At 41.6% G+C, this 19,090-nt stretch overlaps 1 protein-coding gene across 1 annotated transcript in view; it reads right to left on the bottom strand.

Moving 5' to 3' along the window:
• Fbxo28 (F-box protein 28) overlaps positions 1-16,098 on the bottom strand; it is a 27,646-nt gene extending 11,548 nt beyond the window's left edge. Inside the window, exons 1-2 of the mRNA XM_005348934.3 lie at positions 15,818-16,098; positions 2,520-2,629 (exon numbers count right to left, since the gene is read on the bottom strand). Of these exons, the coding sequence (XP_005348991.1) occupies positions 2,520-2,629; positions 15,818-16,084 (377 nt within the window). The 5' untranslated portion in view covers positions 16,085-16,098. The remainder of the gene's footprint in view (positions 1-2,519; positions 2,630-15,817) is intronic.
• Between the last annotated feature and the right edge of the window lie 2,992 nt (positions 16,099-19,090).

Here is a 19,090-nt window from a genome sequence, read left to right as displayed (position 1 = left end):
TGTAGACCAGGCTGGTCTTGAACTCACAGAGATCTGCCTGCCTCTGCCTCCCGAGTGCTGGGATTAAAGGCATGCACCACCACCGCCCGGCTAACACTGACCTTTTAATTGCTGAATAACACCCCCTTATACTTAGATATCATCCCTTTACACATCTGGGTTGTTTTTACATTTCGATTATAAATAAAGATTCTAAGGACATCTGTGTACAAGTATGTATTTTTGTTGTGCTGGGAACCACGTGTGGTGGTTTGAAAGAAAATGGCCCCCAAAGGGAGTGTTGCTATTAGGAGGTGTGCTTTGAGGTTTCCTCAGAACACAGGTATCCCAGTGAGACAGACCACTTCCTGTTGCCTGCAATTGTAGGACTCTCAGCTCCCTCTCCAGCACCATGTCTGCCTGCATGCCGCCATGTCCTGGCATGACGATAATGGATTGAACTTCTGAAACTGTAAGCCACCCCAGTGAAATGTTTTCCTTTATAAGAATTGCTGTGGTCATGGTGTCTCTTCAACAGAAGACAACAGCAATAGAAACCCTAAGACAGGACCTTGTACAAGGTAGTCAACTGCTCCACTGAGCTATAGTCTTCAAGCTTTTGTATGGACACACATTTTAATTTCTCTTGAACACACATTTGGGGCAAGCTACTTTATTGTAATTTGTCTGTTTAACTTAATTTGGTTCATTTTGTTTTTTACAAAAGGATTTAATCTTATGTGTATGGATATTTGGCTACAAGTATTTATGTACACCATGTGGGTGCTTGTTACCCGCGGAAGTCAGGAGTTATTGAATCACCTGAAACTGGAGTTACAGAAAGTTGTGAGCTGTCATGTGGGTGCTGGGAACTGAACCTGGGTTCTCTTGCAAGGGCAACAAATGCTCTGAATTGCTGAGCCATCTTTCTAGGCTTCAGCTTGTCTTGAGACAGGTCTCATCACACAGCTCAAAATGGCTTCAAACTTGCTCTGTAGCTAAGGCAGGCCTCCAGCTTGTGACTCTCCTGCCCCAGCTTTTTGGATTCTGAAATTAGGGGCATGTACTATACTATCTAGCTGGTGAAGCCACTCTTACTTGTAACATTATGTGCTCTAGGGGTTCAAGAGCAAGTGTAGTTACCTAGAGTCCTTTGCTAGAGTGTGGTAGTGGCCAGCTTTATATGCAGAAGTTTTTGCTTTAGCCCCAATTTTTTAAACTTGTATGTGTGTGGCAGAACAAACCGTGGAAGTCAGCTCTCTTTACATCATGTGAGTTCTAGAACCAGGTCATCAGTGCCCTTACTTGTGAGTGACCTTGCTGACCCCTAAGTCCCAATTTATATTATTATTATTTTGAGACAGGGTCTCTCTATGTAGTCCTGCTACGTAGACCAGGCTGGCCTTGAACTCAAAGATCCTTCAGCCTCTGCCTCCCAAGTGCTGAGATTGAAAGCATGTATCATATCACCTTGCCTGATCCAATTTTTAAAAAACATCATTTTTTCTCCAGCTGAACTTTCTTGGCATCCTCACTGAAAATCAAATCTAAGTATACAAGGGTTATTTTCCAGACTCTCTATTTTATTTCATTGATCTATGTGTCTATAATTATACTTGTATGTAGCATACTGTTTTGATTACTGTAGCTTAGTACTAAGTTTTAAAATCAGGAGGTATTAGTCTTCCAACACTGTTACTCAAAACTGTGTTAGTTAATCTGGGTCTCTTATATTTCCATAAGAATTTTAAGATTAGCTGTCCAAATTCTAAAAAATATGAGCGTATAGAGCTGAGCCTTGGTCAAGACTGTGTGTGCATGTATAAAATACATGTGTGTATGTATATATGTAATATATGTATGCACATATGTATGTATACACAGACCTGAGAAACAGAACCTTCCAGGCCGCAAACATACGTGCTCTTCTATTTCTTTATGTATTTTTTTCTTCTCCCTAATCTATCTCTCTTTTCTTTCATTTTGTGTTTTTGAGACCCATGTAAACCAGGCTAGCCTCAAGTCTGCTAATGAACCCAAGGCTGGCCTTGAATTCCTGATCCTCCTGCTTCCCCTGCCCAAGTGCTAGGATTATAGATGTGCACCATCACACCTGACTCAATTTTTCTTTGTTGTTTTGAGACAGTCTCTCTACAGAGCCCTGGTTGTCTTGAAACTCACTGTGTAGACCAGGCTGGCCTCAAACTCACAGAAGTCTACCTGCCTCGGACTCTCAAGGACTGGGATAAGAGCACTTGCTACCACTGCCCAGCCTGTGGCTCTTCATTATTTTGGTTCTCTGCAAGAACAAGTGAGTTATCTCTCCAGCCTTCTTCTTCTTTTTCCTTGTTTTTTCGAGGCAGGGTTTCTCTGGGTAGCCCTTGCTATTGCTCTGGAGACCAGGTTGGCCTCAAACGCAGAGATCCACTGGCCTCTCCTCCCAAGTGCTGGGATTAGAGGCATGCCCCACACTGCCTGGCCCGATTGTTCATTTCTCACAGAGCAAACCCGTGGTACCCCCAACACTAACTAGAACATACCTTGGCAGTTGTGCTTTAACTTGCTTCTGACATAGATTGTGGTACCTCTCCACTTTCAGAAATCCCTGATTCAACATTCTCTGACAGACCAAGTCCATTCTTTTACAAACCTATAGGCAGAGGGGAGACAGAATTTAAAAGATAAACCAATAACCAAAGCATTAACATGAACTTGGATGGAATGACTGAGGCGGGAAGTTCTCTGTACTGGTACAGTCCCCAAAGTGCTGTCTCACCCACTCACTGACACTGTCATTAGTGCCATGGAATCATTATGGCCGCTCACTAAGAAATTAATGTTTGGGCAAAGAACTACCACTTACTTAGGTGTGAAGAATATCCTGTCTGCAGTATGGAAGATCAGTAAAATGATATACTTGGAAGCTTTTAATAGTTTGAAACACTCCCTTTTATAAAAAAAAGTGTAAATTCAAATTTTAGTCTAATCTCAGAAATATAAGCAGAGTGAGAATTTTTATTTCTTCTAGTGATTTGGGTCATGATGTCCAAGGCTTTCAGATGAGATGCTGTTATGTTCTCCAAAGCATCTCAATGTACATCACAAAGGCAACCACTTCTGGGTGCTGAAGAAACGGGGACTGTCACAACATAAGCAGTGTGCTGTCTGAGAGCCTGAGACCTGATCATGGCTGTGGACAGTATCTAGTTCAGAAACAGCTGAGCCAATCACAGCAGTTAGATTAAATCACACAGGCCAATTCCTTTGGAAAACTCTAAACTGTTGCAAAAAATTGTTAGGTCACCTTAAAATGAATCTGAAGCCTCTGTTCTATAGATTTAATTTCCATATTTCTGAGAGCCCCTAGAATCTTTCTTATCTTTTAATATTTTAAATCCAGCACATAAAACTTAGTGGTTTTAGGTCCCCCCCCCAAAAAAAAATTTTATAATGGTTTGATCTTCAACCTAAAGTTACTTCTCACTGTATAGGCTAGATGCTGGAGAGCACAGCCACTGAAGTGAGTACCTACCAGGGTCATGCTGTTTTCTATCTGCCCTGTTCCATCACAGCATCTATGCACAAATACCTGCTATGTACTTGTCAAGATGAAGTGCCTGAGTTTATTTCTCCTGGGAACACAGGAAGACAAAAATTCCTGTACACTGAGCTGAATTTCATAAAGACTTTCATGTTTCAATATTGAATCACAGCATGCCACATGGAACACATTTGTGAAAAGTTATTTTCAACTGTATAATAAAGTAAAAAGTAAATTGAGGGTAGTGACACACCAGCACTCAAGAAACAAGAGGCAGGAGAGTTATTTCAAGTTTGAGAAGCACAGAATGAGTTCCAGGTCAGCCAGGACTATGTAGCAAGAATCTGTCTCAAAAAATCCAAATCACTGCTTTTTAAACCCACTGAGGGATCTGTTCATTCAAAGGGAAAGAGTAATTAGGACTTAGTTTAAGGAGAATGCAAAAGAATATTTTGAATAAAGCAAATAAACAATTCTACTTTACAGTAAATAAATTTAAAAGTGAGGGTTTAATGTCATACACACATATTGAGAAAGACACGCAAGGTCGCACATAACCAGGCTGTCCCTGAACTTATGCATCAGAGGATGGTCTTGACCTCCTGATCTCCCTGCCTCAACCTCTCAAGTGCTGGGATGACAGGCATGTGCATCACACCTGATTCTAAACATCCCTGCATGATTATGCGCATACATTTTATAGACTATGTAGCTCCAGTGGGCTTGGAACTCATTACATGGACTAGGCTAGCCTCAAATTCACAGAGATCTTCCTACCTCTTAAGTGCTGGTATTAAAGGCAAGTGCCACCCCTCACTTTGGCCTTTAACATGTTTTAAATGAAAATTTCTTTTTAAACCATATTTAGTGAGAAGCACTATTTTACATTTTTTCAAAGTTCTTTGATAAAAGAAAATTCTAAAAATTAACTTCACGAGACCATACAATTGTTTTAGTTGTTATTAATATATAGACAAGCTCACAGGCCACATAAATACTAAAAAACGCTATGATTATTTTAAAATAAGAAGTGAGAAACATAGTGTCTCATCAACAAAAGTATCTGCAGGGCTTAGCTGCTCTTCCAGCACTCACATGGTGGCTCACAACCCTCTGTAACTCAGTTCCAGGGGATCTGATGTTCTCTTCTGGCCTTCCTGAGCACCAGGCACATGGTGCAGATATACATGCAGACGAAATACCCATAAACATTAAAAACAAAATCAAACCACAAGAATAAGTTATCTGCAATCTTACAGAGCCAATCTTGGAAACCTCTGTGGGCTCTCTAGAATACACTTTATACACTCAGTAACCTAATATGGAATAAATACATCACCACAAACATGAGTACTGAATTATTTTGTGAAAAATGTGAGGAAGAAAAAGACAGTATATTTATGTGTGAAATGGAAACAGAGAGGGCTAAATTCTCATCTTCCAAAGCAGAAAGTTAAGAGAAAAAATGAAATAGGGCAGTCAAAGTAGTATAGCTGGAGTAAGAGTTGGCCCAGCAGAAGGCAAGATACTATTAAACCCTTCTTCTGTCAAGTTAAGAGGATATTTCTTGTCTCTGCAGACTCTGCAACATTACTAAGTTCTGAGATCAAGTAATTTTCTGAACAACCACGTATTTACAAAACTCATAAGGTCCATCGATTATTACTGTGACATTTGTAAGGTAATGGTGAAATTACTTGTTCTGAATTTTGTTCCACTGGATCTAGCTGGTTCTAAGGTCTCATTGTCTTTCTTTAACCATGCAGAAATTCAATAATGTGAATTCTTACCTAATCTGAGTAGATAAGATTCACTAACGAGAACCCAAGTACACACAAAGTCAACCAAGGGAAAAGGCACCTGACTAAAGATTTGAATTAGGCTTCTCAAGCAGAATTACATTACAGGCAATCACGTCTACGAAAGGACAAAGTCGGAATGAGCAAAGCACCACATAAGCACTCCTGAAAACAGATCAGATGTAGAGGGAGGATGAGAGATTTCCCAAGTCTTGAGGTTGGCAATCAGATAAGGAGAAATCTTGAAAAAGACAGTACCCAGTCTTCTCAAAGATCTGATCCTAGGACAGTTGGCTGGTTATTTCTGTAAACATTGTAATATTAGGGCTAAAAAATGGACTTCTGGAAACTCACCAGAGACAGCTGGAATCAATATGGATGAACCCCAGAGGAAAAAGGAAAAGATAAAAAACAAAATCCTTATAAATGAAGCCTCCACTGATGTCTATAAATGGAAGCTAACAGAAAGGACAAAAACAAAAACAAAAAAATAAAAAAAACACATCACAAAGACAATTTAGAACAGAAACCACAGAAGCCAACATCAAAAACACATGAAGCATCAGTCAACAGCGTCTCAGATGCAGTTGTATTGGTCCTTCTTTTGTGAATGTTCAACAAACACTGACAGCACAGACACAAAGAAATGACACACTCATCTTTTGTTTAGGGTTCAGAAAGACGCAGTCATCTTAGGGAAACTGGATTATACTGAATTTTCCCATAGCAAGCAATTGAATGACCACTGTTGCCAATGTATGCTACCTTGCAACTCTAAATCACCACACTTAGGGTAAGGAGGTAGCACAGGGGTAGAGTGCAGAGATGCTGGGTTCAGCAGCACACCATACTGAACTTGTACCACACTGCACAGCAGAAACAATTCCTAAACTGCCTCAACTAAAGTGCAATTCTAAATTTAGGGGCATGTTAATAATTTTCCAAGGCTCAAGGAAAAAATGTTTCTTTGGTTCTTAATATCAACAAAAATCCTAGCAAATTGGCAGTTTAAGACACAAATTAAAAATACAGAGCATAATAAACAAGGATGATGCCTATGTTAGAAACAGGTTAGAACGGTACAGAGGAGAGGCTGAGAAGGGTTGGGTGGGGTAGGTAGGAAAAGGCTAACCAACAGTCACTAAGCTCCATTTAGAGGCCGTAGTTACCTGAGTGCAAGGTAACTACAGACAGCGATCAGTCATATACAGTGCACTTATAAAATGTCAGTCAAAGATTTTAAATGTTTCCACTATAAAAGAAACTCCAAAGCTTTGAGATCCATGTTTATCCTAACATGGACATTGCACAGCAGATATGTGTGTACAAACCTGCTCCAGGCATCAGTGGTACATGTCTGTAATCTTAGCACTTGGAAGAAGAGCTAGAGTAGAGTTCATGGCTAGCCTGGGCTACATACTAAGTCCAGGCCAGCTTGGACCGCACAGTAAGACTATCTCAACAAACTAATTAACTAACAGTTTTCCAAATATGCACAACATGCATGCATCAACTTAAAAAGAATAAAGGCTTGGGTGGGGGAATAAAGTAGGAAACAGCTTTTGGCAGCACACATGGTTTTTAAAAGTCATAGTCAATTTAAACATACTAGTTATAAAGATCAGCATACATAACAGATGTATCCGTTAACATTTTTCAAGTTATTTTATATGCATAGCTTTTTTATGCATCTATGCCTGTGTACTATGTGTACTATGTGTAGGTAGGATACCTACAGAGGTCAGAAGGTCCCCTGAACTGGAATTACAGGTCGCTGTGAGCTGCCACGAGTGCTGGGAATGGAATCCTGATCCCCTGGAATAGCCAGTGCCCTTATTTGTTGAGCTGTCTCTCCAGTCCCAGTTTTTCTTGTTTTATTGAGAAGAAAAAATAAATGCTACATAAGAATACTTGGAAAATATAACTCCCCCAAACAAAACAAAACAAAGGGAACTAATGAAAGCCACATTGTACAGGAATGGCAATGCTGTTTTAGTATTAGGAAACAGATGCAGGTTTCCCTAATTCATTAATTAAGCAGGATTTCAAATGTCATGTTTATCCTTTTTTAAAATCATTTTTAAACTTAAGTGGAAACAAATTCTTTGTTTTTTTGAAAAGATTTTTTCTTCTTCTTAAGTTGTTGTTTTTCCCAGATGTATGCCTGTGGGAGGGTGTAGGATCCTGGAGTTACAGACACATTGTAAGCTGCCATGTGGGTTCTGGGAAATTGAACCTGGGTCCTCAGGAAGAACAGTCAGTGCTTGTAATGGCTGAGCCATCTCTCCAGCCTCCTTTCACATAATTTTTTTTTTTTTAGAATTTTCTTAGACTTGTCACCAGGGCCTTTCTTGACAATGTGAAGCAACTACATGATAAATTTGTGAAACTTGCAATTTTCTTCTAATATGTCTGAAATCAAGTTTTAGTTAATTCTAAGGTGGACACCTGGCTGAGCAGCTTATAAAATATGATGCCTTTTAATTTGTAGCATGTCCTCCTCTGATGACTGAGCTGTCTTCAATCTTGTTTAAGACACTGCAAAGACTTTCTATGTAACTCACAAATTACCATAATAACATACAGTCAATGAAGAGACACTCCGATATCATAAATACTGAGTTATGAAACACTAGCTTGGAATCAAGAAAATTGTGTAATACAGCTCAGTTTTTATAACATATTCTTTGGTGCTCATTTTTTAAAAAATGAAGCATTTGATGTTTTTCTCTAAATAACTCAAAAGCTGTCATTAAAGATTCACTGCCTGAGTTTTCAAACTACTGATAGAAGTCTATAGAGTAAAACTTCCTTTTTCACTTGTTCTAATTGGGACAGGGTTCTGAGTAAAGCCCAGGCCTATTTGAACTTGGAGCAATCCTCCTGTCTCAGCTTTTCAAGTGCTGAGATCATAATTATGTGCTACTACATCTGACTTAAACAGATTTTACAAGTTATATGCTCTGAACTCTTCAAAAGATCAATAGCAGAAAAGAATGAAAATGTGGAATATACTAGAGCTTAATTCTTTATCAGATCCAAGATGCTCCTCCCCAAAGAAAGCTATGGACATTTTGAGGAAAACTGAGAAAGCTGAATATAAGATGGTATGGGAACTCCCTGGAAATAAATGACACTGGTTATATGAAGCAAGTATTTAGAGGTACATTTTATATATTTGTGCTCTTCAAATGGGTTAGTAAAAGGTGAGCTCTATCTTTGCCTGTGTTTGTGCACCTAAAGTGCTCCACCCCCCACTTAGAGCAAGACAATGAGCAGACAAGAGAGGGAGCCAAGGCAAATGTCCCTGAAATGAATGACAGATGAAAAGTCATTTATAAAATGAATAATGAATGAGGACATCCATTCTGCCTGCTTTCTTTCCCATTTACTTTTTCAGGGAACTCATTTTCATTTCCCTCAACCAAAGAAGAATTAACTTCCCAAGTCTTACATAACAGTATTTCAACATCTCCTGAAAAGTGATGTCCACCTTACACAGACTGTATCACAGCACTTGAGCTGGTACACAGTATATTTTTATGTTGGGGTGATTTGCTTGCATGCATGTCTTGTGCACCATGTGCCCTTGGAGACCAGAAGAGGGCATCAGATTCTTGCAATTGGATCATTGACAGTTGTGAGAAGCCAGCCTTTGAGCGCTGGGAATCAAACCCAGGTTCTCTCGAGGAGCAGCCAGTGCTCTTAACCACTATGGTATATTATATATACCACATGTACATCATAATTCTCAATCATCAGCAGGCAGAATTTTAAGAAATATTTTATCTTGGGTGGTTTGATCCCTAGATATGCACTTGAAAGAAAATATAAATTCCTTTCACATTAGCCTAGGAAGAGTCTATTCCCAGGATTTCTGTAAAGTCAGAGGAAAGACTTTCAGATTTCTCTGTTATCAGGGCTGTTTATGCACCATTAATCATTTATACTATACTAATTTATTTTCAGAATTTTTTTTTTTGAGGGGCTAGAGAGACGATGACTCATCAGTTAAAAGTGCTTTCTGTTCTTCTAGAAGACCGGTTTGGTTCCCAGCATGACATAAGGGGGCTCACAGTCGCCTGTAACTCTAGCTACAGGGAATCCAACACCTTTTGGCCTCTACAGCAAATGCATATACGTGGCCGGCACAGACACAAACACAGACACAAACACACACACACACACACACACACACACCTAAATAAAAGCTAAACAAATCTTAAAACATGTTTTCCTTGGCCTAAGAATAGTGGGGTATGCTTGTAACTGCAGCTCTTAGGCGGAGCCAGAGTTTGCTAGTGTGAAGCCACCCTGAGCTACCCCAGACCTGTCAACCTCTCACACTCACATATATGAGTTCAGGGGTATATTCATGCCACCCCACAGACATGTACACTACAACATCCACACACACATGCACACAAATAAAAAAATCTTGTAAAATATTTTTCATGTTGGGGGTGAATTAAAAACCTGAAAAAAAAGATCTAATCTAGTTCAGGCAAATAATAAGCACCACTTTACTTTTTCAGTAGTTAGTGTAAGCTATACAGAAAAGCCCTTCATCTCACAATGACGTGATTTTCTATTGTTTATTCACAACAGTGAAATGTTTTCACAACTATTTTGTTCAACACACTGAAACCTTACACTGTATCACAGACTCTGGAAGGCCCAAATGAGGCATAGTGAATAAGGGAGATTAGGGATGGGGAGGATTACCAACAATGACCTTATTTCTCCCTAGGTATGTGCACCTACACAGGTGAACACACACGTGCACAAAACAGGAAGAATCATGTCATATAAGAAGTCAGATGTATCTGCACTCCGTGTGCTGTCATTGGGATCTGGAATGTCTCCCAAAGTCCATGTGTGAAGACTTGGTCTCCAGCTTGGCACTACTAGGGGTTGCCCAAAATGTTAAGACATATGGCTGACTAGTGGGTTTTAGCTCTCAGGAGCTATGCTATATCCTATTGGGGGATTGTGGAAACTCAGCTCCTCATCCTCCTCACCTACCAGAGTGAACACTTTGCTGCACTAGGTGCAGGGGTGCAGTATGTTTGCACAGTAAAGAACTAGAACCCCAAAACTCCCAAGACAAACCATTCTCCTCTCCAGCCAATTTCCTCCTGGCCTCTTGTGCTGACAAAAAGCTGACCACCACCTCGATAGGCTGAATGATAGGGATTCTTACACCACTTAACAAGCTACTGTGTTATGATTATAGCCTGTGCACATAAATCCAATTCAAAGATTTTAGAAGCAAAAGAGACCATGTCATAGAAGTTTCCTCCAAACTCCTGCTTCTAGCATTTTGTACTTAAGACTGAGTAAACCCATCATCTCAAGCCTGCCAGAGCACAGAGGCTCCTGGTTTCTTCATATGAGTTGATGGCACCTCACTAAAACTTTCTGTGATTCTCTTCTGGACTTCAGTCAGCATTTCTAACTCCCTTTCTATCCTGACTGTACTCACTACATTAGAATTACTTTTACAAGAGTCTGCTTTCCAAGTAAGTTTAAGCTCCACGAGGGTAGGAGGGTTCAAAGGATCCAAGGTTCAAGGTTCCCCTTGGTTACATAGCAAGTCTGAAGTTAGCCTGAGCTACATGAGACCTACTTAAAAACAAAACAACAATAAAAACCCAAAGCAATAAAAGTTTGCTTGAATCCCTCAATTTTAAAAATTAATCTTGGAGAGCTGGGGAGATGGCCCAGTGCACAAGCTAAGAATCCAAAATAGGACAGCCAACAACCACTTTAAAAGACCCTGCTTATGCAAACAACCCTATGTAAAATCAGAGACTTGACAAGAGTTGAAAACAAGACTTGATAGAGTTGGAAGATGGACACCCCTCCATGAAGATTCCTACACTCCCTTTGAGAATACAGCTCCAGTGATCCAAGACTCTAGCAGGTACTACTTAAAACTTGGGCAGCTCCTGACAGTGCCAAGCTGGAGACCAAGTCTTTAACCCACGGACCTTTGGAATACAAATACGGCTGGCTTCTGCTATGAAATGATCAAAGCTGTTTCCCCTTCTATTCTTGTACGCATGCATGTTCACCTGTGTACACATGCACACTGAGAAGTAAGGTTAGTGTTGGTAAACTTCCACAGCCTCTCTTCCTTTATTCTTTTGAAGCACAGTTTCTTAAATCCAGGGCTGCCCAACACCAGCAAGCCTCGTGGCAGCTTATTTCAGGGATCTCTCCCTAAAAAGGCTAGAATTACAAGTGGGCTGTCATGCCCACCTGGCATGGGTTTGGGGATCTTTTTTGTTTTTTGTTTTTGCAAGACAGTGTTTCTCTATACCTTTGGAGCCTGTCCTAGAATTAGCTCTTGTAGACCAGGCTGGCCTCAAACTCACAGAGATCCGCCTGCCCCTACCTCCTGAGTTCTGGGATTAAAGGCATGCACCACCACTGTCGAGTTGGTTTGGGGATCTGAACTCCCATTCTTCTGACTGCTAAGCAAAAGTTGTAACTGAGTCCATGTCAAGTCCCTATTCTGTTAATGTTCTTAGATATTTGCCCTCATCAAAGGCTGTTGACTCTGGAGAATATCAAAAATAGTTTCTTACACTTTATTGTTCTGTGGAATAAAGTTCAAGTATAGGTGGAAACTACCCAACAGCACATTTAAAACTTTATACTCCCAGATTCAAGCTCGTGCCAACCCCTTTCAGCCAACCCTCCAAGGTTCTTCAGTACTTTCTAGGGTTTACTTGCAGGTAACGTCCTACTTGTACCACCTGGAGAAAACCATGGTCCTGAAGAAGTTTCCTGCTTAACTTCAACACTCTGTTATTTATGCTTTCTGCCTTTATTACTCTGGTGCTTCCTTCGTGTAGGGAAGGGTTTGTCTATTACGTCTCCATAATGACACTGTGACAGGATTGATGGTTGAACTCCTTTGAGAGTTGTCAGGAAGAATGAGCAGAGGGAGGAATTGTGCTCACAGATTATTATTCCTTACCTGTACTCAAGTACCTGCTGCAGAGAGCTAGGAGGAAAACAAACCCCACAACACCGTGTACTCTGTAAATGGTGGTGGGAGACCTGGGGTTTCCCCTTCAGGAGTCTGCATGGGCAAACCATTCTCATAACGGAAAAGAGGAGACTCTCTCACTCGCTCCCAGGTATGCAGCTGAGGTTTCCAGAGCAACACAGTAAAGTGGTGCATCGTTACTCTGATAGCTAATGGATGTGTGCTTTGTATTCTTGTGTTTTATGGGATTTTCTAAGGAAAGCTCTTGGGATCATCAATAACCTTTAAAAAAAGAGTACAAAGGTATACCAAGACAAAAAAAATCAAGAACTTATAGCGTATAGTGAGAAACAAAGCAAAGCAATTGAAAAATTGCTATTTCTAAGCAAAAGAAAAAGGCCTCTGTATTATTCTTCATATTTCTTCCTACCAACCTAATCCATAACTAAAGTTTTCTAATATGTTAAAAACAAACAAACCAACCAACCATGAAAGGAACTATAAACAGCAGAGTCTACTCTCTAGTCTAAGTCTTTTGGGGCATAGCATGGCTTTATATACTTAGTTGCTGCCTGAAAATATCTAATTTCAGGCAATAAGTATTCTTATTTCTTTAACACGCAGTCATATTTACGCTCTGAAATACTAATAGTTCCACTCTCCTCTCAAGAGCACTGTTTGACAGTATCTACTGTCTTGAAAATCTTCTCATGGACATATTCAAAGTTAACTTGGATATGCTCCCTCAGGGTAGAAGCTCAATTCTTCCCCATGGCTCCTTGTCTCAAAGTCTCTCAAGCACTGACTAAGGGGTATGGGTGACACAAAGCTGCATCAGCACCAATCTGCCTGTCTTACTGGGAAAGCGACCAACTCAAAGTACATACCTTGCCATTTGAAAAGTAGTATTTAGCCAAATACCTTTTAATACATTATAGGAATTAAATATTTAAGACTATTTCTGTGGAACTAGAATTTTTCAGGCTGCATATGTTTGGGGAGCAAAACTTAGTGGTAGAAAGAAAGTCATTTTAATAAGGTATTCAGACAGAACCTTAGAAACCAGAAGATTGGAAAATCAAATTTCAATTATTTATGGTTACAGGAGGCAAAGACTATCATCACCAATTAACCTGGAAAAATAATTGAAATATATTCTTATAGCAACTTCAGGTCAGAGACCTTTTATAGAAAATACAGAATACTGAGTACCTGGATTATGTGCCTGCCCTTTAAGTTAGGTGCTACAATAGGGAAGACTGACGTCCTAGAAGGCGAGGTCTATCTCAATGATGCATAGATGCCCATGGATCACAATTTTGCTTTGTGGAAGCTAACTGTGTTCTTAATATCACTCCCTTCTTTCTGAGCTTAGCCAGCCTTACTTCTTACTCAAGAAAACACAATGGAAGGAACTTGAGTAATGTATATAGCAGATGCCAGCACACACACTTAAGTCTCTTGAATTTTTGGCAAACAATTTAGGTAAAAATAACCATTTAAATTGAAACAATGTATACAAAGAGCCTAACCAGGCACTGTTTCTTTTCTATCAATTTCACTAAAAGATCATAATTAAATTAATGCTGACACCTAGTGACAAGAAAGAACATTTGTATTTTGTGTCACTTGAATTGTATTTTCTGAAAGCAATGAATCTAAAAACCAAAGATCCATCTAAGGTCACAGAAAAACCCAGGAACATTAGGTAAAGAAAGGAAGGAGACTTCCTTGTTTCTAAAACTGTATGTGCAAGTATAAACCGGCTGGGAAGCGGGAACAAGAGCAGCAGAGGGACTCCCGATGAAAACGTCTTAAATGATAAATCTGTAACACTAGGCCAGGAAAAGAAGCTTAAGATAGAAAAACGAGTTGTAACTGATAGGGCGCTCATCTGGCAGGTGCAAGGCTGAGGTGGAACTCCAGGACAGTGAAAAAACAGTAACAGACACACAACAAACAAACAAAAATGAATGAAAGAAGAAAGAAAAAACTGAGGAAAACGACTAACACAGAAATAAAACCCAGTTTTTCTTGACATTTAACAAAACAACTGCAGACATCGCAAGGTTCTCGAAGCCATTGTCTGGCCGACCGGCTCAGTTCAGTCAAATGCTATGCCCAAACGCCATGTACATAAAGCAAAAATTGTGCCAGATGCCAGTCTTTATAAAATATAAAGTAATATTTACGATTCCACATGAAATTCTAGGATGACGTTTTGAAAAATCAAGGATACTGTATTCTGAAATACCTACTCCCAACTGAAGAAATTTTCCCATTCTGGAGCTGGAGACTGGCATGGTTAAACTGCTGTATGGACGAGGGGAAAACACACACACACACACACACACAAACACACACACACACACACACACACCCTGCCCACCATTTGAATAAATGATTACAGCCTGTTTGAAGATGATTTCCTCCGAAATGTGATTACCGTCCATCTGGAGCTGAAGTACATGTCTAAAATATGGCATATAGATTATTTAAGAAAATGCTACGCACAGCACATTCAGAAAGATGTCTTTGTCCTTTTATAAACAATTCCAAAGACATCTAGTGACTACATAGAACCAGCTCATAATCACTTCAAAATGCCCACCTCCTTCAATTTCCCGACTACTTAAAGGATAAATTCACTGGAAGGAAGCGAGAGACCTTCCTGAACCAAGGAATTCACCAAATCCTTGGTCAAACCTCTGCGAGGTAGCAAAATTCCAAAGGCTTTTTTCCCCTCTTTTTAAATCTCTGATAGAACGTGTTATTTTTAGGGTATAAATAAACCACTCCGACGGCGGGGGTGGGTGGGGAGGGTGGGCTTGAGGCACTTGTTTAAAAAATGATGGCAAGACCAGGGGGAGGCGGGTAACAGCTTGTCAAGGGGCAAGTTGCTCCACGACGGCTGGATAGGAAGTGACAGGGAGGCAAAGCCGAACGGGTCATCTCCCAGGGCTTTACTTAGCGGTCAGCTGAGGCTCGGGTTAAAAGCCACGAAAACACGGTGCAATTTTAGAACCTCAACGGGAGTTCGCGGGGGGAGGTAGACCAATCCTATTGCATCCTTTTCAACCAGGAAGCTTGGGCGGCTGGAGGAACAATACACTAGTCTTGCAACACAAGCCCAGCCTAGCTGGGATCCTCTGCCTACTTGGGGAGTGTACTCCCGAAAAGCCGGACGCTGGGGACCGGGAGGGAAGTCGAGGCAGGCCGCCAGCCCCCTCGGGGATCCCTGCTCCGCCGGGGGGCGGGCACCAAGCCTCAACTCCGTTACTTCTCGCCGGCGGGCGCGTCCCGGGCTGGGGGCGAGGAGACCCCCAAAGGCGCGGAGCCTCGCCCGCCCGGGACTCAGGATGCCGGTGCAGCAGCAGCAGCCGGCAGGCCGGCACCGGGAACACTGCCCGGTGGCAGGAGGGGGCGCGCTCCGGGTCCCGCGCCGGCAGAGGGTCGCGGGGGTCCCGGGGGGGTCCCGCGGGGGGCGGGGGGGCTCACCAGGCGGAGCTGGCTAATTTCGTCGTAGGACATAAAGCTGAGTATGTTCTCGATGGCTACGATGGGCAGCGCCACCAGTGTGTTGTTTTGAGGCAGGTGGTCCGGAGCTAGCGCGGGCGCCGCGGGTGCCTGGGATCCCAGCTGCGGGGCCTGCGACGGGGTCGGGGGGGGCTGTCGCTGAGCGGAGCCGGAGGCCGAACAGGAGCCGCCGTCGCCGTGGCTGCCGCCTCCTTCCTCAGCCATTCGCTCCTCAGACGCCGCCGCCATCTTGGGAGTTTGAGTCCTTCCTCCACTGTAAAGGGACCAGGACACTTCCGGTGCGTCACTTCCTCCTTCTGCCTCCTCGGGGCGGGGGTGGGTGGGCAGAAGGAGAGGGAGGAGCTTGTGGGATGACAGGAGGAAAGGGTCCAGCGCTTGCTGTGCATCCCATGGAAAGGAAGATGCTGTACACCTCAAGAAAGATGGTCTTCGCAATGTCAAAGATTCTGTAAACCCCGAGAAAGGCGGTCGTCAGGTTCCCTTATCTTATTGGAAATTACCTGAGGGTAGCGGAACGCGCCTGGTTAAACTGAAAGAAACTGGGCCAGTTTTTATTTCAAAGCAACTTGACAAAGGACGAGAAAAACCATGCTATCTTCCTAAGTTTAGATGGAAATTTGTATTTAGAACAGCATTTCCCAAAAGTCATTGTAATAATTTCAGCATTAAAAAAGAATAGACCACCGCTACGTAAAAACTACAAGTCAGTAGACAAGCCCTGAAAGCATGTTAGTGAAATAAAAATAGAGGCACATACTGTATGACTACTTTTAGATGAGATGCCTCATAGAGGCACAGCCATAGAATCAGGGACCAGAGAGATGTCCCAGAGGTTGGAGCACTTGCTGCTCTTTAGAGAACCTGAGTTTGGTTCCCAGCATCCACAATGGGTGGCTTGCACCTGCTCAACTGAAACAGAACATCTTAGTGGTTGCTGGAAACTGAGGACAAGGGAAGCGTGAAAGACGACGGACAGTTAGCAGGCACATCGTTTCTTTTTGTAGGTAATGAGAAAGTGGAACTAGAGGCCAGGAAAGTGACTTATTGGGTGAAGACACTTGTTACTAAACGGGACCATCTGAGTTTGATCTCCAAGACCCACATGAGGGAAGGATAGAACAGACGCACACCCAAACAAATAAATATAATTTTAAAATGAGATTAGGAGCCTGGTAGCATGGCTCAGGGGTTAAGAACACTTGTTGTTCTTTTTTTTTTCTTTAAGATTTATTTATTTATTATGTATACAGTATTCTCAGTATTCTGTCTACAGGCCAGAATAGGGCACCAGATCTCAGTACAGATGGTTGTGAGCCACCATGCAGTTGCTGGGAACTGAACTCAGGACCTTTGGAAGAGCAGGCAGTGCTCTTAACCGCTGAGCCATCTCTCCAGCCCCACACTTGTTGTTCTTGCAGAAGACCTGTGGCTCACACCTCGCAGCTCCGTGCAGAGATACATGGAAGCAAAACACTCATACACATGAAATAAATCTAAAATACGCTTTAATGGAATTAAATAGTGGTGGATATACAACCTCGTGAAAATACAGAAAACACTGCCTTGCATGCTTTAACGACTTGTTTTAAATTTCTGTACCTATGTACTTATGTACATGTGAACTTGGCTATGTAAAGACGCCAGGAGAGTGGGTTAGAGCTCTCAGAGCTGGAGTTACAGGCAGTTTGAGCTGAGCAATATGATTGCCGGGACCCAAACTCAGGTCTTCTGGAAGAGCAGCAGGTGCCCTTAGCCTCTAAGCCATCTCTCCGGCACCCAAAATGTATGTTTTTTTTTTTTAAAAATTACTTTTCTTCTATGTGTCTTATCCAACAAAACAATTGATTTAGACAACCACTGAAAAAAATGCTAAAACTAGAAGGCCAGCACGTGGCGACATTCCAGGGTATGTGCCATGATAACACACTCAAACCAGACCCATATCATAGTGCACAGTCCCAAAATAACCCCCCGTGTGATACAACAAACAGGTTCATAATCAAATGATTAAGAATACCACCACAACCTGTGGGAGGAGCCAACATCACACTCCTCTTACTGGGACCCTGTCAGTGACCCAACATAATGAAGTAGTCATGCATAAAAATACAAAATCTGCATTTGAAGTAAACAAACTTAGGCTGGACTTTGTAGTGGTTTGGATGAGAATGTTTCCTAGAGGTTCAGGTATGTGAACACTTAGTTCCCAGTTGGTGTTGCTGTTTGGGGGATCCTTTGGGAGGCGGGGCCTTGCTGAAGGAAGCTGTCAGTCACTAGGGCTGGATTTTGGTTGTTGCCTCACCCAACTTCTACTTTCCTCTCTGGTTTGTGCTTGCTCCTACTGCCATGCTTGTCTCCCCACCACGGGGGACTCTTTTATATATATATGTTGCCATAGTCATGGTATCTTATCACAGGGACAGCAGAGTAATGAACACAGACTTGAACTTGTGAGGTCTCTGCCACCCATGATTCCATTTCTTAAAGGTTTCATCCATGATGATCAAGATTCCAGAGTATGTGCCATGATAACACACTCAAACCAGACCCATATCATAGAAGCGATGGTTAGTATTCAATAGGTATTTTATGTCTATTTGTTTCTAGATGTTTGCATATTTATAATGTGTTAATTTTCTCTCCTCTAATAGACTGCAATTTTACTTTTGTGCCTAGGGCATTGCTACCTCTTTGGAGAATCAGTTGCAATTTAGTCTAAACTGAAATCATTTTCTACCTAGTTTAATTCGAGTTGGAAGCTTTCTCGATGGGTTGAGTTGAGACAGAATTTCTGTAAGTGGAGTCATGCTTTAAGTACATTATGGGAACTCTCACTTAGAGGAAACATACCGGAAATCTTATAAAGAGTGAATCATCATTGTCTCATTTAACTCATGTATTTTGTTAATCAACTCATTACACTCAGTTGTTTGTATGAAGTGACCCTACAAAAAGCAATCCTATTCCCATAACTCTGCGCATGTGGGTAACTGGTTAATAGCCAGATCTGTGGTCTGAGCAACAGGACACAAGTTTGGGCATAATTTTAATCAGTTCTTGCCACTCAGATCATTCATTTTTTTCACTCTTTATAGGCAGTAGATTTCCACCCTAAGGTTTTTCATGCTTGTTTGGGGTTATTATTTGTTTCGGAGGTACTCAGGATTGAACTCACAGCCCTGTGTATGCTAGCCAAGAACTCTGCCATCTAGTTATAGCCATAGCTCCTACCAA

The sequence above is a fragment of the Microtus ochrogaster genome, chromosome 6, assembly GCF_000317375.1.
Source record: "Microtus ochrogaster isolate Prairie Vole_2 chromosome 6, MicOch1.0, whole genome shotgun sequence".
Classification (NCBI taxonomy): Eukaryota; Metazoa; Chordata; class Mammalia; order Rodentia; family Cricetidae; genus Microtus; species Microtus ochrogaster.
The sequence above is the reverse complement of the archived record's forward strand: the minus strand, read 5'-3'. Positions and strand labels throughout refer to the sequence as shown.